This window comes from Crocodylus siamensis, chromosome 13 (genome assembly GCF_052110815.1).
Source record: "Crocodylus siamensis isolate JL-2025a chromosome 13, ASM5211081v1, whole genome shotgun sequence".
NCBI classification, from domain to species: Eukaryota; Metazoa; Chordata; order Crocodylia; family Crocodylidae; genus Crocodylus; species Crocodylus siamensis.
The window spans coordinates 15,867,613-15,894,264 of NC_143407.1; the positions used below are offsets into that span (position 1 = coordinate 15,867,613).

General features: G+C 45.6%; 1 protein-coding gene across 1 annotated transcript in view; it reads left to right on the top strand.

Moving 5' to 3' along the window:
- BAZ1B (bromodomain adjacent to zinc finger domain 1B) overlaps positions 1 to 26,652 on the top strand; it is a 78,726-nt gene that overhangs the window by 27,808 nt on the left and 24,266 nt on the right. Inside the window, exons 7-10 of the mRNA XM_090025691.1 lie at positions 2,228 to 3,923; positions 11,625 to 11,763; positions 12,286 to 12,416; positions 16,733 to 16,844. Coding sequence (XP_089881817.1) covers positions 2,228 to 3,923; positions 11,625 to 11,763; positions 12,286 to 12,416; positions 16,733 to 16,844 — 2,078 coding nt within the window. The remainder of the gene's footprint in view (positions 1 to 2,227; positions 3,924 to 11,624; positions 11,764 to 12,285; positions 12,417 to 16,732; positions 16,845 to 26,652) is intronic.

Below are 26,652 nucleotides of genomic sequence, written 5' to 3' on the forward strand. Positions count from 1 at the left end.
AGTTACTGTCTACTAGGAAGCAGAATAAAACTGAATCTGCAAATGGTTTTAAATTTCATTTAAAATATTTGGGGAGTCCTGACCTTAATAAAGTCCATCTGTTGAAATAACGGAGACATTTTCATTAGAATGGTCAGTTTCTTAGAAACATAAGTAACAAATGCTAAGAAGGGAAATAGGGTGGCAGACTGGAGAATTGGCAAGCGTAGGCAAGACTTTAGGAGCTAAAGAGATTAAGTTTTCTACAAAATAACTGTTCGCAAGCTGTGTAAATGTTGGTGAAATGATGCCTAGAAATTGACAGAAAAAGATCTGTTTTGCAATAACATTTGACTGCTCTTATTGCCCAGTCAGCTATCAATAGTTTCTCCATTATAGGGTTTCTCGCTCCTTGTTAAGAAATACGTAAAACATGATAATTTTGTAAGGCAATTTTCTAATTATACGCAACATTAACTAAAAATAACTTCTTTAAAAAAATAACCAATGTAACTCTAGGGTCAGTGTTCTTCAGTGGCTTGATGGTTGCGCCCAAGTATAGAATAAAAGCGGTTTTTTGTGTCTATCCCAAGATACTGTAACAGATTTCAACACAGAATCAACCTAGAATCCTTATTTTCAAGGAGCAAGTCTATACTCATTTCCTTCTGCAGAGCAGTCTTCAGTAAAACTCTAGTATAGAGCACTAAAAAAATAGAAGAAAAAAGTAAATGTTTTCTCTCTATTATTAACATATTTACGTGAATTGAAGATGACCCCCCCCCCAATAATTAGATTCTAGATATGTAAAATTTTATAAACTTCTTATAATTTTCCACATACAAAATATAGTTTTTGGAGATTCATCTTAAATTTATCCCTACCACAAGTGCAGCAGGCCAAGCAGTGGTGGTGGTGGGGATATGGGGGGTAGAGGGAGCTGGTGGGGGAGAAGAGAGTCAACTAGCCTAACTCTGGCCCCTTGCCGCCTGCCCTCCACACCCCATACTCATGCTCATGTGTCCCATACTTGCTCCCTGTGCTGAAGTGCCTGCATTTGTTGGAGCCTGTCATTCCTCCCTCCCCACACACATATACTTTGCCCCCTAGTGCTTGCCTGCTTTCCCCCATCCCCTTCGAGTAAGGTCCTATACCCCCTGGCACCTGCTCTTCCTTGCATGTACCTGCTCTCACCCCATCACTGCCTTCACCCTGCTGCTTGCCTTCCCCTGCTGTTTGCCTTCCCATCGCGGCTCTGGCTTTGGCTGGGACCCTGCTCCAGCATGGAGTACATGCTGCCTCCACCCCTTGCCCAGTTATGTATGAGTGGTGACAGTTCTGGCCCTGGCTTCAGCTTGGGGCTAGAGTGGCTGCTGATGCTCTGACCACTGTTGCATGGAGGCAGTGGAGGCAGCATGTGCTCTGTGTTGGATCAGGACCTGAGTTGGAACTGAAATGAGAAGGTAAAGGGGTCGGGGGATAAAATGGGGCAGCAGAAACTGCAGGGATAGGTGGTGAGGCAGGGAAGTGTGGTTCCAGTCCTGGGCTCAGGAGTAGAGCTGTAGCTGCTGTTCCTCCTTCCTTGTACTTCAGTCTAAGAGCACCCCCCACCCATATTAAATTGGGGGCAGCGGGTAACCTCATTTTGTATTTGAGTAAATGCAGTACATTAATATTAAGGAACCAGGAAACATTGTCATTACTTTGAGAACCTGATCACATTGTGTGCACCTGTTTTCTGCACCTGTTCAATATGCAGTTAGATGTATGTTAATATCTAAAAGTGGTTGTACCTCCTGCCATTTATGCTTTATATGGCAGAATTCTTTTGCAAAGAAAGCCAAAATTATTTCCTAACTTCTAACAATTGCATTTATAATGTGCAGTTTTATTACTGCAAGTTTTCAGGGTTTTCCACCTCCCCCCCAAAACAAAACAAAACAAAACAAAACAAAAACCAAACTTTCATGCAGGTTAATCTACAAAAAGAGGCTTTTCTGCATTTCTTCCCCTCCTACCCCCATAACATTTTACAAGTGAATAGTAAATCTTCCTGAACTGGGCTATTAAACTTTATACCTGTAGAGACACTTGCCAGCATTTTGGAATTGGCTTGTCTCAGTGTGGTGTGTGCTAAATGTTAATGGAGAACTGAATGTGACAGTTACATGTTTTACCATAGAAAGTTTTTACAGACATTATCCCTACTTAAATTGGTATTACAATAACGTTTCTTCTTAAATTTTAGTACATGACACTCAATCCCTCAACCAAGAGGAAGAACTCTGGGTCACCTGACAGAAAGCCCTCCAAGAAATCCAAAACGGATGGGTCTTCACTGGGCCAGCCACTGAGCCCTACACTCTGGTGTCACGTGCATTTGAAGAAATCCATTATTGGCTCTCCACTAAAAGTGAAAAACTCTAAGAACCCTAAGTCCCCCAAGGAGGAGTTGGAGGAAGTGATGAAAATTGTGTCTCCAGGTAAACTGGGCTCTAATTTCCATGTACCGAAGAGGAGTAGACTGGGAAAGGGCACTGATAAATCCTTGGATAAGAAGCAGAAAGGAAAAAGGGTTCTGAATGGACAGAAATCTCCTGGGAAGTCAAAGTCCCCCCGAAAGGGTTTGAAAAATCCCAAAATCAAAATGAAACAAATGACACTATTGGACATGGCCAAAGGTACTCCTAAGGTGTCTAGGACTCCCAGGAACTCAGCAGGGACTCCCAGGTCCTCCAACAAACCCCAGAAACATCTGCCTCCTGCTGCCCTCCACCTCATCGCCTATTACAAGGAAAACAAAGACCGGGAGGATAAAAAAAGTGCTCTGTCCTGTGTCATCTCCAAAACTGCCCGGCTGCTCTCCAATGAGGACCGTGCCCGCCTTCCTGAAGAGCTGCGAGGAATAGTACAGAAGCGCTATGAACTCCTCGAGCACAAAAAGAAATGGGCATCCATGACAGAGGAGCAGCGCAAAGAGTACCTGAAGAAGAAACGGGAGAAGCTGAAGGAGAAACTAAAGGAGAGAGCTAAAGAGCGGAAGGAAAAGGAGATGCAGGAAAAACTGGAAAAGCAAAAGAGGTTTGAGGACCAAGATCTTAAAGGGAAAAACTTGCCGGCTTTTAAGTTGGTGGATACTCCAGAAGGACTTCCCAATACACTCTTTGGGGATGTAGCGGTGGTGGTAGAATTCCTCAGCTGCTATTCAGGATTGTTGATGCCAGATGATCAGTATCCCGTAACAGCAGTCTCTTTGATGGAAGCCCTGTGTGCAGAGAAAGGGGGCTTTCTTTATTTGAACCGGGTGTTGGTCATTCTTCTGCAGACCTTGCTGCAGGATGAAATAGCTGAAGATTATGCTGAGTTGGGAATGAAGCTCTCTGAAATACCCCTTACTTTGCATTCTGCTTCTGAGCTGGTACGTTTGTGTCTACGCAAGTCAGATGTACAGGAGGAAAGTGAGGTTTCTGATACTGTAGATGAGAGCAAGGATTCAGCCACTTTTGAAGATAATGAGGTACAGGATGAGTTTCTGGAGAAGCTGGAGACATCGGAGTTCTTTGAGCTGACACCAGAGGAGAAGCTGCAGATACTCACAGCACTCTGCCACCGGATTCTGATGACTTACTCGGTGCAGGACCATGTGGAGACCAAACAGCAGATGTCAGCTGAGCTATGGAAGGAGCGTCTAGCCATGCTGAAAGAGGAGAATGACAAGAAGAGAGCAGAAAAGCAGAAGCGGAAAGAAATGGAGGCCAAGAACAAGGAGAATGGGAAAGATGAGAGCACAGTGGGCAGGAATGAAAAGAAGAAAAACGAGATGATGAAGATGGAGCCTCGGGTGGAAGTAGAAGCTGATGATATGATCAGTGCTGTAAAGAGCAGGCGACTTCTTGCCATCCAAGCCAAGAAGGAGAAGGAGCAACAGGAGAGGCAAATGAGAGGTAAAACTTACTTTACTAGGTGTCTTGGAGAGGGAAGAGAGAGTGAGTGGTGTGTGTGTGTGCACGTTAGAGAGAGAGAGAGAGATGAGGGGAATGCAGAGGTAATGTAGAAAATGCATTGTTACTCAGGCTTGAGAAACTTCATGGCTATCCAAGTTGTTTAGTTTATTAATGAGGCACTGTGCAACCTGAAGTATTTTATAAGCCTCATACCAGCTTGGGCTTGTATATTGCCATAGAAACTCAAAAATTAGGAGCATCTAAAACAGGGGCGGGCAATTATTTTTAGTGGAGGGCCACTTACTGAGTTTTGGCAAGCCCTAGAGGGCTGTATGACAGGCAGCTAGGGGCAGATAAATATTAATTTTCTAAATTTTTTAGGGGCCCTGTGAGCTGGATGGAATTTTGCCCACCCTGATCTAAAATAAGATATTGTAGCTAGCTGTTTTGTGTCTGTGGAAGTCTTCTGCATTTCTGGTGCTATGCTGACACGTATCACAATGTCATCTGCACTACCTCACAAACTGGAAGGAATATGTAGCTATGTTACCATGCAGTGCCACATTATGGCAGTAATACTGCTTCCAGTTTAAGAGGTACCCACGCAGAATATTGTAGCGTCTTGGTGCTGTGCTGCCTGATGTCATAAATCACTCGCTGGATGTACCTATACTGCTCAGTTACATAGGGGGAGATCTTTTCTGTCCTAGAAGATAAGTCTTCTAGCTCACTAGGGCTTCTAGAACTCCTCCTGTTTTGCAGGTTACAGTAACTGGAACAGCCCCTACCTCAAATAAGTTTATGATGTCTGCCCTCCAGTTTACAATCAAAGTAATTTAAAAGATAATTTTGTCCCATAATAAAGTTGCATAGAGCTTTAATTGGGTTGGGTAGAGTGGCTTGGGTGAATAGGTATTAACTCACATTTTACATAGCTGCTAAGGTTTGTGCAACTCCAGGTGTTCCGTTTTATGCTATCAAGTATTTGGAAGATTTGGAGACTTTCATAGAATTGTACAGTTTCAGAAAAAATATGGATTCACTGCTGATAAAAGTTGCCGGGTAGACATCCTGGGTAATTTTAAGTCCTCTGTTCACCTACTGGGCATTTAAGGACTAAATTTCCCACAGGGTGGCCTCCCTGATTTGAGTGGAGTCTCTAAGAATAACAAAGGTAGCCAAGTCTTCTAAGATTCTCCAGGCCTATTATGTAGTTGCAAGTGGAGTGGCAAGATGTGTCCTATTGCAGATATAATTTTCAAGTCATGCAGTAGAGTCTGTGAATTGCATAAATACCATCAGTCTTGGAAGAGGTGGCTGTAGATCAGGGGTGGGCAATTGTTTTGGGCGGAGGGCCGCTTACTGAGTTTTGGCAAGCCATCGAGGGCTGCATGAGAGGCACCCCGGGACAAATAAATATTAACTTTCTTAATTAAGGGGGGCGGGGCGCCGCATCTGGCCCCTGGGCTGCATTTTGCCCACCCCTGCTTTAGATAAACTGGGTTGTAGGTCACAAGACATGTTGTCTTGTGCTAGGCCACAGGGAATTCCACAGGCCACAGGGTAGAGCTATGTGGGCAGCTGCAGCATTGTTGGCAGACAAGAACCAAGCCTGCTTGAATGCAATGATGCGCATGGCATAGTAGTGCTCCACTTGCCCTGAGACAGCAGCTTCTCTGAGGCTTAGTGCAGGCTGTGAGCCTAGTGATAGTAGCTTTTGTAGCAGGGCGATATTATTTGTATTGGAATTGCTGCTGCAAGTACTGTCAGCTCTGCAGATCCTTTTCCTTGCTTTCTTTCCTTGCCCCCATTTCTAACTTTTCTTTTCCTGTATTCACAAGTATGGTGTTGATCCGAAAATCTTGCTTGACTATCACCTTGCCCTTCCCTCTCTTGCTTTCACTTGCTGCTATCTAGTGCTGTCTGGATGTTCTCTTCCTACTTCCACTCTTGCCTTAATTCCATAAATGACATCTGCATATCCACACATAAAAGGACCCATTCCTTTTATTCTACTTTTATTTTTAGCACAGTTAGTCATTTACTGCCTCCTTTGTTTCCTCCTTACTCTTCTTACACAGTGCTCACCATGTTCTCCTGTAATGCAGACTAGGGCTACTTCCTTCTTTCTGTTCCACAAATTACAAACGCCATGCATATGGTAAAATGAAGCCAAGCTGGGTGCCCAAGGCCAGCTTCTGTGATGCCCTAGTTGTGAAGTTTAGGGCTAACTGGAACTGCTTTAGCAGATTGAGAAACTATAAAAATGAGGCTTTATATTAAATATGAACATGCAACTGGAGTATTATTCCTTGCATCATCCATATAGCTATTTTTCCTGCCTCAGATCTTCATTGAAAGGCCTATATGTGCTTGTTACAGAGAACATAACATTATTATACTGAAAGTGGTGGCTGAGTCATTTGATACCAAAGATGGTTGGCTAGATTTCTGGCACCTAGGAAAATGCTCACAATAAAAAGGAAGTACTTATGTGTAGAAGTGTAAGGGACCTTGACTTCTAGTGGAAACCACTCCTAATTTTTACCCTTTACCCTAGCGAATCATGATGTAAAAGACAGTGGCTGACATGCATCCAAAGGCAAAGCAAAAATAGGTTAGTTCAGAGGTGTTCAACCTCTTTCCCTCTTGGGTGGGGTTCAGTGGTGTTTCCCCTCATTCCCCATTGAATGGGAAGTTCAACTGCGGGCCAGATAGTGGTTCTGATCCAGGGCCAGCGTGGTGACACCATTTGGCTACAGAGGAGGGGATGGAGCAGCTTGGCCTGAGCTCAGCCCTGCGGAGGGGAAGGGAGCTTCACCTGGCCCCATGGAGAGGAGGGAGGGGTATGACCCAGCTTTGTTGGGGAGAAGGGGCCTTGACCTTGTCCCTACTGGGAAATGGAGTATAGCCTGGCCCTGCAGGGGGAAGGGAGTGCGGCCTGACTCCCACCAGGCCTACAGGGCTTAGGAATTTGGCAGAGGGTATGGTGGCCATATTATTGGCCACTATTCCCCTACCAACAAACTTCCAGACCTGTGGGAAGCCCTACAGGCCAAATGCAATGGCTTTGTGGGCTGCATTTGGCATGGGGGCCAGAGCTTGAGCAGCCCTGGGCTAGTTTGTCTCTGTTAGAGTCCTCAAGAACAAGCTAATTAACAGACCAAATGAGGAAACTGAGATTAATTAGCCACTTCAGAGTTCCTAGTCATTGTTTCAATCTCCAGGAGAGAGGCTGATATGGTTTGTTTACACCAAGAATCCTTCCCATCAACTGCAGTCAGGACCCTCTTGCGTGTCGGTAGTATTAGATAGGCATGTACATGATGCCTTAACAGGACAGACGTTAACTCTGGGCTATACTGTCTGTAAGCAAAGCCAGTCATCATGCCAGTGTCTTTTGGGGAAGTGTCAGTTTACACATCAGTTATTGATTGGTTTAGCTGATACCCCTCACAGTTGTATAGGGTTACTTCCCACTCTTCTGTAACACCTTTAACTACTGAAAGCACTGACTGCCACCTGTTTAAACTAATTGCTTAATGGCCCCAGCTACACTGGCTCCCACTCTAACCCAAATGCAGTGTTAAAGTAAAACCATCTTTAAAACACCAACATGCTTTTCTTATCCTTTTATAGTTTTTTCTGAAAATATTTTCATCCAGTTGCACACATGGTAGTAGGGGTGCTATGTGTATCCTCTGCTTTTTCAGCAGCATCCCTCACAAGCATGAAAGCTGAGAGAGAAAAGAAGTGGTTGTCTCCACGTAGTGAATATACAGCAAGGCAATAATTCAGAACTTCCTGGATGGATCATGTAGGCATCACTCTGTAGCCCAAACTTGCCACCTCTCCACATCTCAGTTTCCCTCACAAAAACGGGAAGAAGTTTTCTCTCCCTCATAGATTTCATAGACATTAGGGCTAGAAGGGACTTTGGAAGATCATTGAGTCCAGCCCCCTGTCCCAGGGGCAGGAAGTCAGCTGGGGTCATAGGATCCCAGCAAGATAAGCATCCAATTTGTTCTTGAAGGTGTTCAATGTAGGTGCTTGAACCACCTCTGATAGCAGGCTATTCCAGACCTTGGGGGCTTGGACAGTAAAGAAATTCTTCCTTATGTCCAGCCTGAAACAGTCTTGCAGTAGTTTATGACCGTTTGACCTCGTCATCCCTTGGGGCGCTCTGGTGAACAAATGTTCCCCCAGATACTGGTGGTGTTACCTGGATAAACTTATAGGTGGCCATCAGATCACCCCTGAGCCTGCGTTTTTTCAGGCTAAAGAGTCCCATGGCTCTCAGCCTGTCATCGTAAGATCTGTTTTCCTGACCTGATCATGCGCGTGGCTCTTCTCTGGACTCTCTCAAGCTTCTCTACATCCTTTTGAATTGTGGAGCCCAAAACTGGACACAGTACGCTAGCTGCAGCCTCACCAAGGCCAAGTATAAGGGGAGAATGACATCCTGGGATTTGCTTGAGAAGCATCTATGGATGCAAGCCAGCGTTTTGGTCGCTTTATTAGCTGCAGCATTGTACTGAAGGCTCACGTTCATCTTGTGGTCAATGATAACCCCCAAGTGTCTTTCTTCCGTAGTGCTAGCAAGTGTAGCACTGCCGAGCCCATAAGGATGCTGTAGGTTTTTCCTTCCAAGGTGTAGAACTTTGCATTTCTCAGTGTTATACACCATCAGGTTCTCATCCGCCCATTTGCTGAGCCTGTCCAGGTCAGCCTGGATCACCCGCCTGTCTTCTGGCATGGATGCTTTGCCCCAAAGCTTGGTGTCATCGGCGAACTTGGCCAGTCCGCTTCTGACTCCAATGTCCGCATCATTAATGAAGATGTTGAACAGTATGGGTCTAAGGAGAGAGCCTTGGGGGACCCTACTGGTCACAGGGCACCATGACTATCAACTTTCGTCAATTACCATCCTCTGGGTCTGACCACGGAGCCAGTTTCCCAGCCAGTGGATTATGGTGGACCCAAGGCCACAATTGGCCTGTTTTGCTAAGAGGTGATCATGGGATACTAGATCAAAAGCTTATTTGAAGTCAAGATATATGACATCAATCTCTTTTCCCTTGTCCAGGTGATAGGTCACCTGGTCATAGAAGGAAATGAGATTAGTCAAGCAAGATCTACCCACCACAAACTTGTGCTGCCTATCCCTCAGGATGTTGGTGTCGGCCAGTCCATTAAGGATGGCTTCTTTAATAAACTTTTCTGAGACCTTCCCTGGTATAGAAGTCAGGCTGATGAGCCTATAGTTTGCCAGATCCACTTTCCTCCCTTTCTTGAAGATAGGCACCACATTGGCCTTCTTCAAGTCTTCAGAAACTACACCAGAGCACCAGGAGTTCTCAAAGATCTGTGCCAAGGCCTGGGCTATGATGCTTGCCAGCTCCTTGAATACCCTGGGGTGTAGGTTGTCAGGGCCAGCTGACTTGAAGGTATCCAACCTATCAAGGTGTTCCTTCATGAGGTCAGCATTGATGGAGGGCAGGGGGATCTCCCTCACCTGGACCTTCCTGTCCTGTAGTGGGCAAGGGTATATCATGATGATAAACTAAAATCTTTGCCATTTATAAAGTTCTGAACTATTGTGGTGATGTCAAAGATGTTACCTAATGGGTTTGGTTGTTGCTTTGCGATTTTTTGACTTGAATGGTCCAATTAGACATTGGTTGTAATCCTTTGTGGAAAACAGGGAAATGACTGCTACTGTGTAGCTGATTTGAAGCCAGTTATCTGCTGGGTTGGGTTAATAGGATGAAGTTCACTCACTGACTAAGCTTCTTAAAAATGAGTTGGCAGTTTTTGATGGAAAACACAGAAAATCTCAACCTCCAAGTGGAAAAAAAAAAGTGCTTTTTGTTGTGTGACTTTTTTCCCCCTGCCCTTTCTAATCAGTCAGATATAGGACTTGGAAACACCTGCCAGGTACCTGTTGGCTAGCTAGTACAACCTACTGACCCTATTGTGTTATAGAATTGAATTGGGGTGAAGTCCAGAATGTGCTTCCTGGATAGTGCTCTAATGAGGTGCAGCATCATGTCTTCATTGCTGGGATTTTTGGGGACTGAACCACAGTAAGCACGTCATCGTTTGTATTATGCTCAGGCTTATGGGCACCTGAAAAATTTTCCTCCCTTCCTGCCTCTCTCTGACTTTTTCTTCCTCAAGTAATCTCTTCCTCTTACCCCCCTTATTTTTTGTGGCTGTAGTGAATGGGTATACATTTGAAAATAATCCTTTCTCACAGCTTTCCCAAGGAGTCAAAGAATGAAACTTGTGTTGGAACCATGTTGAACCTGGTGGTTCTGGATAGCAGCACTGCAAATTCAGCATAAACTGATGGTCTGTTCATAAGTCTTGGCAAATTTCACTCTCGTTGAAGGTGAATACTGTTTCCAAGTAATGGGAATGGAAATGCCCAGTTGGCACTCTTAGCTTGGTATATCAGCTGTAGTGAGGGATGCCACAGGTAGTTCTACAACTTAGGGCTTCTCTTCTCTTCTTTGAAAAGTCACTGCACATTCACAGCTTCTTACATTACATCTTTCTATCAAAGATTTGAATGGTTCTTAAATAGAAAATATTCTGTTTTTCTTGATGTTTTAGGTTTTGACTCTGGTTAATTAGGTTTGGGCCATATGTTATGATCTGGTTTAGTTAATGGGGTTTGTGTTTAGGGATGGAGCAGTTAGGTTTTTTTCTGAGTGCAGTTCTTGTAGCAAGGGTGCATTTCTTCTTCAGTGGCAGCCAGAGAGAGACTCTGAACAAGAATCTGAGGAACCCCAAGCCCATTGGAGAAATTTGTGTCATTCTGACCTCAGTGCTTTGCCTGCCTGGCAGGAGTTAGGAACACTTTTGTTTGTGTGTTGTTCTGACCAAAAGATGAGATGGCAGGATTCCTACAGACTCAGACAAGGCAGTCTGCTGCCAGGACCATCACCACTTCTACTCTGTTTTGTTTTTGTTGCCGACATTCATGGGGATATAAGAGCTCTTCAAATGCCAAGGGTTTTGTTGTGAGACAGTACCTAAGGTGTCTGCTTTTCTTTAAACTGTTCCACTAATGTGGCTGCATGTCTGGAGAGCGTGAGTTGTTTAAAGGCATGTTTCTGTCTCGTGTATAGTCAGTGTGGAACAACCATGCCTGGAAACTGCCAATTTCCAGTTGCTTATTTTTGAGGAAGGCCTCTGGGAATCTTGAGGTGTCTGAGCATGGGTATCTGCAAAGTAGCTTTTAAACTACCTGGTTCAGGTACCAGTAGTACTGTAGTTGTGGCAGCATGGGCACAGTATACATGTACACTCTGTCTTTTCCAGCCAGGATCACTACAGCAACAAAAGGTGTACAAACTGGTGTGTATTATACAGACATACCAAGGAATAGCAGAACACACGTATAGTTCATCCTCCTGTTCTGACTTTTTCCTGCATTGTTACGGGAATCTCTGAAGCTGAAATGAGCACAGCTACAGTTTTTAAAGTTTGAGATCCTTCAGAGGCTGTGTTCCTGGACGGTTGTCTGCTGTGTGAGAATTGTACTGGGAAGATCTCTTAACATCAGTTACCAGTAAATTTGTCCAATATCTTCTTGTTATTAATTTACCAAAACAAAGAGAAGAACTGTTATCTCATTACTTGGCAAATATGAATAAGTAAAAAGAACTAATACAGCTGTGTTTACTCCAACAGTGAAAATGGAGAAAGAAGCAGAAGAAGAGAGAATCCGGAAACACAAAGCTGCAGCTGAGAAGACTTTCCAAGATGGAATTGCCAAAGCTAAGCTGGTGATGCGTAGGACACCAATAGGCACTGATCGTAATCACAACAGGTAGAAGGGCTCATTGTATTGCTTCCCTTTACTACCTCTCCACTGCTGAAGGTCCCAGAAGGGTACAGTTTTATAATAGACTCTTCTAGTATTTTAGATATGTTGGGCAAGTATGTGATGTATTGCTGTGCATCTGAAACTTCTTGTTAGCTAAGGCAGAGGTGAGTCCTGGTTCTGCTATAGACTGAGACCTTATTTCTGAAGGATGCATTTTTTTGTTAGCAGTGTAACCTAGGGGATGGCAGCCTGTGGCCCCTCTAGGCTGGATCTGGATATGAGGCTTTGGCAGGGAACTTCCTGCCCTGCAGTGGGGAGAAGCAGCTGCTGGTCTTAGTAATTACCCACCTGCTTCTAACCCTAACTTTATCTTTCTGGCCTGAAGCCTGAAAAGATTGCTGACCACTGAATGCCTGTAGGTGTTTGCTGTCTCTTCACACGTGTGTGACTTGTACTTTTTTTTTTTTTTTCTTGCATCCTGTATTCTTCAGTGGTTGCTCACCAGTATGTATATGCTCCCTACAGGTATTGGCTGTTCTCAGATGAGGTTCCTGGCTTATTCATAGAGAAAGGCTGGGTACATGACAGCATAGACTACAAGTTCATCCTTCCCCATCAAAAGAAGGGTGAAGAGGAGGATGACTACAACCTAGTGGGTATGATTATCCGGCTTCTCTTGAGTATCCTCTTTGTCACTAGCCAAGCATCAGGGACGAACGTGTGAATGGATGTGATGTAACAGTTCAATTGAAGGTTCTATTCTTTGAGCTTGTGTTACTGTGTGTGTGTGTGTGTGTGTGTGTGTGTATGGAGGCCCACCATACTGAGAACCCATCCCCTGGATGGCTTGAATGATCTGAGTTCAGGGTCCTCCAGTATATGCTGCAAGGCTTGATGGTGCAGACCTTGAAATATATCTACAATGAGCTATATCAACATAATGCATGTTCCTGGTTATTGTTTTTCTGCTAAGAAGCCATTAGACTGTAGGCTTGGTGCCATCACCTTGGGTAACTCCATTGACTTTATGCCTTTCAGGAGCCAGTAACAACATACTAGACTTCTTGAGCAGTTCCTTAGTTACCAGCTATAAGTGGTTACTGCAGAGAACAATCATAGTGCTAATATTTAAATATTGGGGAGTTTCCACAGTAGATCTTTTTGCCACAAAGAACAGCACACAATGCCTGAACTTCTGTTCTAGGGGGGACATGAGGCTGAGTGCCATACAAGAGGCCTTCCTATTGCCTGTTCTCTGCAGGCATCCTGTCCACCTTTCATTCAGTCTAAAGGATGATGCCCAGAGTTAGATAAAATAGTGTTACCTTCATCCTAATGGCTCATTAACTGGTTGAGATGGCTTTGCCTGTCAAGCCTCTTGCACATGTCCATTCATCCTTCATTCAAGCTATCTGTATGTGCCCAGACACATCATCCCAGAACTTAGCCAGATTTTGCACCCAGAACTGTAGGTGTTGCTTATCTTGGCTTGCATGTTGGCTGATTTTGAGTCACTATGGAAAAACTGTTCTTTTGACCTCAGAAAAAATCTTCATATAGAGCACAAAAACCTGTTCCTCCAATTAGAAATGGTTCTTTATAAGTGTACTCCAGCATAATATGGTTCCTTTTGAGGCTTTGGTACCAAAAATTGCTTGGCTCTCTGCTGCATTTGAAACAACATGCTGGATTGGCATTTATAGCCACTATTTGAGCTGCTATTGGATTGTTAAATTGCATCCTCTTTTGATTGTTACTGCCTCAGCATGAAGTGTCAGCAAACTCTGAACTTGTAGGGCCAATCCCTCTATTTTTTCCCAGGGACAGAGCGAGATGGAGATTAATGGGTCTCCAGATTCAATTTGGAGATCCAGCTGTAAAATTGGGCCGAATCTCCTCTGAATTGAATCAGCGACCGAAGCTTTGCACAGCCCTAATTCCCAGTATCCCAGAACAGATAGTACTTGTGATTCACATATAGTGGGATCCATGTTGAACAGATTCAAAGGAGAGAGACCAGTTAGTTATTGTACAGTAACTAGTAATTTAATTCATAGTCGGTATAAATCCCAGAAGCCATCCTCTGTCCCTGCCTTTTCAAAGTCCCTGCAACATGGGCTTTTAGTCTGGAGGGAGCTGAGGAGTGGTTGAGATGAAAAGACTAGAGCAGTGGTTTTCAGCCTTTATGGACTGAAGGCACCCCCTCCATATGTTTTTTAGAATGTAGTGACACTTCATTTAAAAAACTAACATAAATGCAATCTGAATATTATAATAATTATATTATTAATTAACATGTTAATTACTTTACTTTACTGTATTATAATGTAGTATAAGTATAATAGTTACCCCAGGGGCTCTGGTTGCCCTTGGATACATTTGCTCCCAGTGCAGCACCTCGACTCCCTACTTGAGAGTCGAGGTCACTGCTGGGCCTGGGAGCTGGTGGGCCAGTTTCTGCCCTTAGTTATCTTGGGGGAGTGCCCCCTAAACTCCAGGCCTTGGACCAAAACGAGCAGTGCCTGGGGGCACCCGGCTGGTGGGGATGAGGTGCTGAGCTGCACACAAAGTACATGGGCATTGTAGGGAAGGTCGGGGGGGGGGGGGAGGGGTACAGAAAACATGAGACCTGGGAGAGAGGAAAGGAACTTCCTCCCTACCCCCTTTGTCCCTGAGGGGGCAGGTGCAGGCTGTGCTGCTGTGGCTGGTCCTCCCAGGGACTTGCATGCTGGAAACCAGAGCCACCTGCCCCTGTGATCCCTCTTGCTTGCCCTGACAGTGTGAGGGGAGTTGTGTGGGCAAACATGGCTGATAAACATGGCTCTGCATTTGTGTGTCTTCCTGCCCACACATCCACCTGCCACTATGGACCACGCTGCTCAGAGTAGCCAGTACACGGGCTGCCAGCTGTTGGGAGGAGGCAGCCATGGCGCCCCTGGCCGACAGGATTCTGGGGCACGGAGTGAGCATTGCACTTATCTACTTGCACCGAGCTGAGGCACAGCTACACCCAGACAAGGATCTTGCAGCAACCTGGTTGAGAATCATCGATTTCATAGATTTTTTTTTTTTTTTTTTTTTTTTAAGGGTCGGAAGGGAAGTTGGTAGATCAAGTCCAACCCCCTGCCCTGGGCAGGAAAGAGTGCTAGGGTCAAATGACCCCAGCTAGGTGCTTGTCCAGTCTAGACCAGCACCACTCACTGGACTGGAATGACCTTCTGTGGGAGGATAAGGAGGCATGAGGCACCTGCCCATATACAGTAGGGTTCTCACTGACTACATCTCGCTGGTACAGTGACAAGTAACCATTCTATGGAGAAGTGCGCTTACTACTAAACAAACAAAGTAAATAGGAACTGCAGCCTTCCAGAGCTCTGAATGAAACCAGAAACAGGGATGCTGACCCCTGCAGCTGTGGAGTGATCCCACAATTGCTCTGCCTTTTTAATTCCAAACTGAAGTGAACCTTGAGCTACTGCCTCAGGTCTCCAAAAATAAAATTGCCCGTGCTGCTTTTGTCCCTTTCAACATAGGCTTATACTTACACACTCATGATTCATTAAAATACCCAAAGCTGGACTGGTCACATAGCTTTAGTGACCCACACTCCATGAAGCAATACTGGAGAGGGGAAGTTGCTGCCTTCTGTCCTCAGGGTAATCAGGCAGGGAAGCACTTGGGCTGCTGGAAGGGCAACATTCATGAACAGAGCAGAAGGTGAAAGAAGAGTCTTTACTGGGAATCTAGTCTCTTCCTGAACATCAACCAGTACCGTTTCTTGTTTTTTGGCTAATAGACTCTGGATATGTTTAAAGCAATATATTCCTTTGCTGAGAAGAACTGCCTCTTTTGCCATTTGTTTTTCAGCTTAGCTTTCCACGAGAGAGTAGCTTCTCTCTAGCCTTCTTGAAAAAGTATTCACTGCTTAATTTCCCTGAGAAACTGCCAAAATGTTGATTTTTGTATCGTCAGAGAGCTCCCAAGCTGATTGGATTACTTGCTTTTCTTATAACATTCAAAATCCAATCTTAGACATTTGGGTGTTAGACATTTGCTTTCCAACAGACACAACTTTATTTAAGAAGCAAAATGAAGCCTTTTTGGGGATTTCTTGTAAAACAAAGCAGCCTTTAGTAGCTGTTTTCACCAAACCTTAACAATGTGACTGTATACCCCATACTAGTACTGTGTCAGCAGAGACCTGTTGCACAGTCCTGCATCACGTATGCTTTAGTGGAGGGAGGAGAGAATGTGGTTTATAGCTTCACTTAATTCATTTGCACAGGCAAGGAGCTTTTGTATGTGCAACATAGGAATTGATGCGTATATTTTCATAGCGTATGCATACATTCTTTGAATAATTAGATACTGTATGTTTAAAAAAAAAAAAGTATACACATCTTAATTGGTTCTAAAGTAACTTATCCACCGAAATCCTCACTAAAGGAAAAAAAAACAGATGTAGTAGCTGGGAATAAAAGATTTTTCAAATCTGAGAGAATCTTCTGAATTTATCTTTCTAGCAAAGAAAGGTCCAGTGTGTAAAGATGCAATAAGTGTTATTTATAACAACCACTTGTTCATTTCTTGAAATGTGCCTTACTACTACAGTGATATATTCTCTGTAGCTACTAAGACAGAAACTGTTTTTATTAAAAGTATAATCAGTGTTGATTTTAGTTTGTTTTTTAGCAGATTGTTTCCTCAGACTAGTGTGAAAAAGGGCCTGTCTGAGTAGTTCTGCCCCCTGCTGCCTCAGAATTCTAGGAGCAGGCTGGCAGGTTCTTTGGGTAAATCTGATATCTTTTATTAGACCAACTAAAATAGTTGGAAAAATTCTTCTTTGCAAGCTTTTAGGCACAAACTTCTTTCCTCATGCTCCAGCATACAAGCTGTTTAATTGGTACAAAATGACATATGATCTAAAGGCGACATAAATGAGGCTGCATTTAAGTGTGTACATGTTTTACAGATAAACGGAAGAGCTTGGGTGCAGCTGGCAGAGTGAACACTCATCATGGATCTCTGCACATTACAGACCTTTTCATAGAGACCACTGTACCCAAACAGGGACAAAACTTATGGTAATATGCTTTCATATGATTTTTTTTCTTCTCTGTTTATAGCCAGGGAACTTGAGATCAGTGAAACTGGCTGAGTATGTAGTTTGATCTCAGAAATGGGGTGTCTTGACTTTATGAAAAAGATTTGGGGTTTCTAATCCTCCTTGGCTGTTTTATAAAGGCTAATATCTAGTATGGCCTGCCTTCACTGCCAAAGAGAAGATTGAAGTGTAGGAAGTCGAGTAGAAATATCTTTAAGGAACAGATTATTCTACTTTGTCACATACCTGAGCATGTTCTGCTTCTGTAGTAAGATGCAACATAATAGGAATGTTTGGCATTATTTTGTTTATGATACTTCCTATTTTAACTTCTGATGGTACCTTCTGTAGCCTGACTCTTATTCTTTCAGCTGTCCCATTTAATAGGTGAATTAGGGCATGAGCAGATGAACAAATTTATACTAAATCTAAGAAGTAGTGATTTACTGTGTGTCAGCTGCTCCATGGTACCTGGTTTATGGTTCTACTCCTGTCCTGCGGTACTTAGAAGCTAAACCACGGTAACTTAGCCGTGTTTCATTTTTCATTCAGGGATAAGCTGCCCCAGTTTTAGCTTTCACTTACCATGGGACAGGAGCAGACACAGTTCCTGAGCATCACTGAGCCACAGTAAGTCTCTTCCCACTTCCCTCCTTTTTAAACTCAATGCAATTTGTTCATCTGTTCATATCCTTAATTTTAGTAGCATCCCACCCCTGTACCTTTGAAGCATGATGTATATTACCATTAATCACAGTTAATAAGGCAGTAAGACTGATTTGCTAGTAGTATTGCATCAGACTTGGCCTGAATGGATTGACGTTAGATATCGGTAATTTAAGTCATCAGTGACAGTTTTGATTTAATAGATTATTTCAACCTTTTACTTCAGGAAAGCAATGTTGATGCTCATTCTTTGGAACAAAAGCCAAGACACTTTCTTTAAGGGATTAAAAATGTACGCTGGCTACCTATCTGGCCAATTCTTTTCTCAGCAGAGAGCTGGTTAACAGATGAGTTTTTCCTTTGAGTCATTGTTTGCATGTATTTCATTTGTAGCGCGTGTGAACCACATGCACATGAGATTAGAAGCTTTTAACCAGTAGTGTGTTTTTGGGTCCAGCCTGTATCCTGCCTTGTGTCCTTCCTTCTCATGTGAAAGCACAGACACTAGGCCACAACTGCCTCTCAGTTCATTCTTGCTGCCCCTGCCTATCCAAGAGAATTCTTTGCTGTCTGACTGATTCAATGAAGAGGTGCTACAGGCTGGTAATTTTTAAAATAATAACAAGTTATTTCAAGGAAGTGTTTCTATTTGGTTGACAACCCTTTTTGTTTTATTTAAACATTTTCTTATGTGACTATAGCACTAATGTGTCTTCTTGCCACGTGGATGAACCTCAGACCTTTTGGCTTTGAGCCATGCCTATTGTGTGGCAGACTTGTTCCATTAAGTAATGGGCAGTGGTCAGAGGCAGATTAAGGTCTACTGGGGCCCTGGGCAAGCACAAAATTGGAGGCCCTCTCCCTCCATGTGAGCTGAACTCTGGGGAGAGGGGCCCTTTCCCCTCCTAGAGCTAGCAGGGGAGGCTGGGTGGATCTTGCCAGGCTGGGGGGCACATGTCCGCCTCTTCTGCTTGCTCCTCGCCCCTGCTGCGGCCAAATATACATACACGCACACACGGCACACAAGGTTCTTTGGGTAAATCTGGTATCTTTTATTAGACCAACTAAATAGTTGGAAAATGTTTTCTTAGCAAGCTTTTGGGTTTAAAAACCCTTCATCAGGCTGAGGAAGCATCTGCAGTTGGTATGTGCTCTTCCTGGTTGGAATGAATAGTAAAGAAGTCAGAGGCTGGCCTGTATGCAAGCCAGTCAGTGAAAATGTAAATTGAGGAGTCAGTGGGTGAGAGAATCAGTGGGTTTTGTCAAATCAGTCCTTTGGGTGACAAGTGGTTTAAGAGCAAGTTTTGTCCAAGACACTACGACATTTCTACGAAAACTTAAAACACAGACCACCTTCTCAGCAACACCCTTGGATGTTGGTACATCCAAGTCTGCCTTACATACCTGCAAGAGCAAGATGACAACTCCATGTAAGAACCAAAGATATTACTGACCGTGTACACTTCATCCTCACACACAGCAGCATCAGTTTCAATAACCAGCACTTCCTCCAGACCATGGGCACAGCTATTGGCACCCAAATGGCCCCACAGTATACTAACCTTTTTATGAGCCACCTGGAAGAAGAATTCCTCAAAGACTGCACCATCAAACCCTTGGTATAGTTCAGGTGTATCGATGACATCTTCATCATTTGGACTGAAAACTTGCAATCTCTGTGTTCCACCAGAAATTCAGCCATCATCACCCTTCCATCTGACTATCTCGTAAGTACTCTAGCACCAACATCTCCATTTTAGACACTATGATCAGCATCCAGAATGATAAAATATAGATGATGTTGTACAAGAAACCCATAGACCAACATGCATATCTGCACATAATGAGCAATCACCCTAAACATACCAAGAAAGCTGTGATATGCAGCCAAGCCCTCAGATACCACCGAATTTGGACTGAGGAGAATTCCCAGGATTGCCAACTCACAAATCTTAAAAAGACTTTCACTAAACAAGGACACTCCCTCCAGAGAGAGAGAGTGCACATTTCAAAGAGCCATCTGGATGCCATGTGAAGAATTGCTGCAGTACAGAAGGAAAACCCCCACTGGTTTTGACACATCACCCCTCCCTCAAACCTATACAGAAAATCCTGAAACAATTGCAACCCATGTTAGAAGGAGACCCAATTCTTAAAGAGATCTTCCTAGAACCACCCATCTTAGCCTTCAAACAAGCACCAAACCTCACTAACCTCATCACCAGAAGCAAACTTCCTACAGCTCAAAACAAATTGAATGGATCCAGACCATGCCATGACAAGAAATGTGAAACCTGCCAACATATCTTCACCACCCCCACAGTTACTACACCTCACAACAGAACCATCAGCATTCCTGAATATTACAGCTGTACCTCCAGAAACGTTGTACATCTTATCCAATGCACCAAATGCCCTGATGGAAAATATGTAGGAAAAACCAAACAACAACTGCAAGAATACCCAATTTACCAGCAGGGGCACATTTCTCACAAGAAAACCACCCTCTCTCCTATCTCCCAGTTGTTATCCTCAAAGGGAATTCACAAAACACTTTTCACAGCCAAGCCTATGAACTTCACTTCATCAACCTGGATACAAAAAATCATGGACTAAACATTATACATTGGATTTATGACACCGTTGTAACCTGCTTGATATCTGACTTCCCAAGTACCTCTCCACTATTTACCCACTGCATTCATCCTGTCTCTCACCCACTGACTCCTTAGTTTTATATTTTCACTGACTGGCTTGCATGCAGACCAGCCTCTGGCTATTCATTCCATCCAGGAAGAGCACACACCAACTGGAGATGCTTCCTTAGCCTGACAAAGGGTTTTTAAACCCAAAATGTTGCTAAGAACATTTTTCCCAACTATTTAGTTTGTCTAATAAGAGACACCAGATTTACCCAAAGAACCTTGTCTGCCCATGTCCTTAGACCAACCCTGCTACAACCTACACCCCTCACATACATGTGCGCACACACAGGTGCGCAGACACAGATGCACACACTCTACCTTCACTCTGTGCACATGGATACGGATCCACTGACCTCCACGCATGCAAGGACCACCCACCCAGAGACCTATATACAGACGGACAACTCTCTGCCTTCTCCTTTCCCCCACCTCTCCTTTTCCTAACTGCCTGCAGCTCAGTTTCACTCCCCACCAAGCCCCTGTCATACTTAAGTGCAGGGACCTGCTGCCCAGCTGTCCCATGCAGCCACACAGATACAGAGGACTAGGCTGGACCTGGCCGGGAGCACAAGCAGACGGTGACAGCACTGAAAGAGTAGCTCAGCTGCCCCCAGGGGGCTTGGGCTCAGATGAATTTTGGGCGGTTGTAGCTCCTAAGGCCCTCCCAGTACTACCACCTGCAAAAGCGCAGTGTGGCACGGTGCTCCTGGCCTGGCTGGCCTGAACCATTGCCCCCTCTTTGGCAGGGGGCATGGCTGTCCCAGCCCAGCTCACATCTCCTCTTCCCTGCCCCCCACCTCCCCCACGCACGGCACAGCTCCCCCAGCCCCATTGGTGGAAGAGGGGCTCTGCTTCCAGCTCCCAGGGAAGCAAATGTGAAAGCCACAGGTTTAAACTTGGCACCAAAAAATGGGTGCTGAGTGTAAAACTGCAGCTTTTACTTCTCTGCTGGTGAGGATCCCAGGGTCCTAAATTGGAAGGGGCTCCTGGGCTTGTGTCCAGCTTGCCCCTTAGCAAATAAACTAAGCAGATAAGCACAGGTTCAAGCTTGTCCCTGCCTGGATGGTCCCCTACCTTACTGTCTTGCCTCTGTAAAGAGGTAAGCACTATAATATATAAATTAGGATTTTTTAAATGTGGTTTCTACTCAATGCACTGAAGTTATTGAAGGGTGCCACAAGTCCAAAAACATTGAGATTACTATTATAAAGTGCTAAAACTGAGGTGGTGCTGAGGCCTGATGACACTAGGATGTGGTGGGTGAGCTCTCTGGGTAGCCTGTGTCTATAGTGGGTGAACAAGGGTGTGATCTGGGAGTAATTGTACTTGGGGAATCCTCAGAAGAAGTTGGAGAACAGGGTGATACCTGAATAAGAATCTGTTTGTTTGATTCTAGAGAATGTGCAAGTAAAAATGAGCGGTAAATGTGTTCTAGAGGTGGTGCTGACCATGTAGTTAGAGCATTGGAGTCTACTACCACCAACCATACAAATTTTTTAGTGCCAAAGAAATTTTTGCTGATAGCATCAGTAAGTGATCTTCTGTATTTACCTGAATACAAGACAAGGTGTTTCTCCTTCCATTTGGCACAGGGGAAAAAACCTCTTCGTCTTATTATTGCACACAACAAAATCTCACTACATACATTGTCTATTATTAAACTGCTGCCAAAAGCAGTGAAAACCAGCTATAAAGATGATTTAAATGCAACTAAAACACACGGCCTACAGTGGGAAACTACCACAAAGATAGTTTAGTGTAGCCCATCTGAATAAGACATGGTAGTGTGCATTAAGTGCAGTCCCCCTCACCGCTGATTTCCACCCCCCACCTCCAGTTACGGTGAACTGACATTGCATAGAGTTCACTCTGTCAGCTCCTCTCTCAACCTGGTGCATAAGATTAGCTGAAGGTGGACCAGGTTCCCCTGCACCTCATCTGTATATAAATTTTTTGAATGTCCCTGGACTTGTGATAAGAACACCTGGTTCCAGTCATGAGTTATTAGCATATGGATCCTTTTGTGGGGTATCTGGAGCGTACACGCATACTGAGCTGTGAGATGACCATGGCTTGAAATGCTGTTGACTGGTGGAACCCAGCCCAATGAACTATGTGGTAAATCATGAGCCTTTGGTTTGTGGTAATGTTATGCACAATTTGTATTATGTAAAAGTAGGTGCCAAATTGAAGGCAAACATCCAATAACTAGAGTCTGTATCTGGAAAATTACAACACATAATTTTTTCATGTCAAATGTAAAATTGGGGTGTTGGGTTATAATCAGGGCGATCTCCTCGAGTAAATTTGGTAGTAGTAGATCTTTAGGCACTGCTGAGGATTTTGGTACGAAGGATGAAGGTGCTAGCATGAAATTTAAATACCAGGCTTCAGTGAGTTTTTTCTCTCTCTTTTTTTTTTTTTTTAACATTCTCTACAGTTGCAGAGAGCCAACTACCAGTCTCTATTTGCTGAATGGTTATTACCTGGTGTATAGTAAGACTGTTCATAGATTTCACAGACATTAGTGCTGGAAGGGACCTTGCAAGATCATTGGGTCCAGCCCCCTGCCCAAGGGGCAGGAAGGTAGCTGGGGTCAGATCACACCAGCAAGATTAAGTATCCAAGTATTTCTTAAAGGTACCCAGAGCAGGTGCTTGCACCACTTATGGGGGGAGTCTATTCCAGACTCTGATAGTAAAGAAGTTTTTCCTTACGTCCAGTCTAAAACTGTCTTCCAGCAGTTTGTGGCCATTAGAATTGTCTTCCCTTCGGGTGCCCTGCTGAACAGACGTTCTCCCAGTTCCTGGTGCACACCCCTTATATATTTATAGTCTACTACCAAGTCAACCCTGAGCTTTCGCTTCTCCAAGCTGAAGAGTCCCATGCCTCTTAGCTTCTCCTCATAAGGCCTGTTCTTAGTTTCATAGTTTCTAGGGTCGGAAGGGACCTGAGTAGATCATCTAATCCGACACCCTGCCATGGCAGGAAAGAGTACTGGGGTCAAATGACCCCAGCAAGGGGTACATCTAGCCTCCTCTTAAAGACCCCCAGGGTAGGAGCCAGCACCACTTCTCCTGGAAGTTGGTTCCAGACCCTAGCTGCCCTGACCGTGAAGTAGCGCCTCCTGATATCTAGCCTCAGTCTACCCTCTGCCAGCTTGTGACCGTTATTCCCGGTCACTTCTGGCGGTGCGCGGGGGAACAGGGACTCCCCCAGTGCCTGCTGATCCCCCCCTGACTAGTTTATAACAGGCCACAAGATCCCCCCCAGCCTTCTCTTGTGGAGGCTGAACAGGTTCAGGTCCTGTAGCCTGTCCTCATAGGGCCTGCCCTGTTGTCTCCTGATCATACGAGTGGCCTCCTCTGGACCCTCTCCATGCTGTCCACATTCCTCTTGAAGTGCGGCTCCCAGAGCTGGACGCAGTACTCCAGCTGCGGCCTGACCAGTGGTGCATAGAGGGGGAGGATCACCTCCTTGGACCTGTTCGAGATGCATCTGTGGATGCATGACAAGGTGCGGTTGGCCTTCCTGACTGCATCCCCACACTGCCTTCCCATATTCATCTTGGCATCAATGATGACTCCAAGATCCTTTTCTGCCTCTGCACTGATGAGATGGGAGTTCCCCAGCCTGTAGGTATGGTGCTGGTTCTTCCTCTCCAGGTGCAGTACCTTGCGCTTGTCAGTGTTGAATCCCATCCTATTCTCGTCCGCCCACCCCTGTAACCTGTCTAGGTCCGATTGCAGCTTATTCCTCCCTTCTAGCGTGCCCCCATCCCCCCACATCTTAGTGTCATCAGCAGATTTGAGCAGGGTGCTTTTTACTCCCTCGTCCAAGTCACTGATGAAGATGTTGGACAGTGCGGGCCCGAGGACCAAGCCCTGAGGGACACCACTGCCCGCATCCCTCCAAGCTGAAAATGACCCATCCACCACCACTCTCTGGGTGCGGCCCTCCAGCCAGTTGGCAACTCATTTGACTGTGTGAGTGTTGACACCACAGTCCCCTAGTTGTTTGATGAGAATGGGGTGAGAGACAGTGTCGAAGGCCTTCCGGGGTTGTTCTTCCCCAGGTGCATCACTTTGCACTTGGTTGACCTGAATCAGGCAAGTGAAAGAGAGAGATGTATGGAATGTCCCCAGCCCGGGATAGACAGAAGAGGATTTCTTTACAGTCCCCAAAAATTCTAGTCCTTGCCCCCCTACCCCATTTCCCCTCCTTTATACAGAGATTTGGTGTGTTTCTGTTCCTAGTATATTGTTGTTCTCTTCCCCTCCCACTTGCCCCATACAAACACAAAGTGGGGGGCCAGGATATATCCCATCTCAAACTGAAATGTTCCTTTGCAGATGACACAAATTCATATAGATCAGGGATGGGCAAAATGGCAGATCCAGCCAGTAGCTGGACTCAATTTCCCAGCAACTCCTGCCTGTATCGCTCCATCAGGTTTCCATGGAGACCCCAGGAGTCATGACAATGCAGGGCCAGGTTCTCTGTGGAGAAGAGTGCGCTGGCAGGGCGCATGGCTGGGTGGGGAGCTGCTCCAGGGTTGGGTGAGGGGTGTTGTGGGCTGGAGCCAGGGCAGAGCTGTGATCTAGTGCCCCAGGGGTGTGCAGGTTGCTCCAGCTCCAGCCCATGCTATCACCGCTGCAAGATCCCAGCCCCAGCCCTGGAGCAGCTCCGTAACCAGCTCTGCAAGCGCTGCTTCACCTGGTCTCCATGGAGATGCTGGCCTCATGCTGTCATGGCCCTGCTGCTTCTGGGGTCTCCATGGAGACCTGGGAAATGCAGTCCACCCCAGGCCAGACTTTGCCTGCCCCTGATACAAATGCAGGCTCTTCCCTGGCCTCGTAGTCTAACTCTTAAACATTCTGCACCCTTTCCTCCTACACTGAATGCCTCCGTAAGTACTTGGGTGGTTCATCTCGGGCATGGGTGGGCAAAATACGGCCCATGGCTGCCCCTGCAGTGCTCCATGGCTTAGTGCCACCCGCTCCTGTTAGGGCAGCCTGTGCTGGCCCTGGTCCCGCTGCCAGGGTTGTTCCCAGTGTGGCTGCAGCCAGCCGGATGCTCCTTTGCTCCCCTCACTTCCCACAGGGAGGAGTGGGAGGAGGAGTGGCTGCTGGAGACAAGGGGAGCACAGCAGCACCTGGGCAGCTGCAGCCGCACCAGCAACAGCCCCACCGGAAGCTGCATGCTGGTTGGGACCTGGGTTGATGGAGCTGTTCCCCTCCCCTTGCCTCCGGCTGCAGCTGCTGTTCCTGCCTCTGCCTCTGCCTCTGCTGTGCTGCCCTGGGCAGGCAGGGGGGAAACTTCAGTTGAGTGGCTCCTGTCACTCATCACACCAGGTGGGTGGAAGGCAGCTGGGGGCTAGAGGCGGAGTTGTATGCCTAAGCAGGAGCCATTTGCCTGAAGCTTCGCTCCTGCCCACCCAGAGCTGCATGGCAGGAGCAGCAGCTGCAGCTGCAGGCAAGAAGAGAAGAGCAGCCCTTGGGCCCAGGCAGCATACAGCTTCCTGTGGGTAACTTCCCAGTGCAGTTGCAGCCAACTGGATGCTACTGTGCCTGCTTGCTTCCTGGTGACAATGCGAGCCTGGGCAGAAGCTGCATTGGCTAGGGCTGGCAGATGTGGGTGGAAGCACAGCACAGGTTGCCCCGGACAGGGCTTGCCCAACTGGGTGAGCTCTGCTGCATACTCCCTCCATCTTTTTCTCCCTCTCCTCACCAGCAGATTGCTCCCAGGCACTGCCCCCCCATACACGCACATGCCCCTCCACACACCTCCATACACCCCCCCCCACACACTTCCCTCAATGGAGTAGGGCATGCGGGGGGGGTGGCTTACATTTGTCCCACTCCCAAACACTGCTTCCCACCCACCCAAAGCTCCATAGGGAGTTTTGATGAGTTGTTGCATGGGGGAGGGATGCTGACCCAGCTCACAACAGCTCATCAAAGGTCCCTATGTGGTCCTTGGGGCCCAAATAATTGCCCACCCCTGATCTAAGGACTCCTCCAGGCATATAGTCCCTCAAAACCCTTGTCTCTACTTCATTATGCTCAGAAATGCTCAGCTTTTCTATTGCAACAGTTTCCATCTGAAACCCAGTTTTGGCATCTTTTCTCTGGTCTTCAAACAAAGGAGTTTCTGCTTAAATCTTGGGAGATCTGGGCTGTGACAATTTTTCTACCAGTCTCAACTGGAAGAGGAATTCCACAGCACCTTAAAAAGGAGGGTAACAAAACAACTGGACAGATTGGTCTCAACCTATACTTGGTTGTAATCTTATATCTGGCACAAAAAATCTGATTCAGTGGTCCTTCAGTGGTAATGCCAGAGCGCTTCTGTAGCACCCTGCACATAGTATTCTCTAGGGTGTTGTACTGTTAGATTTGTGCAGTTGCACTAGCC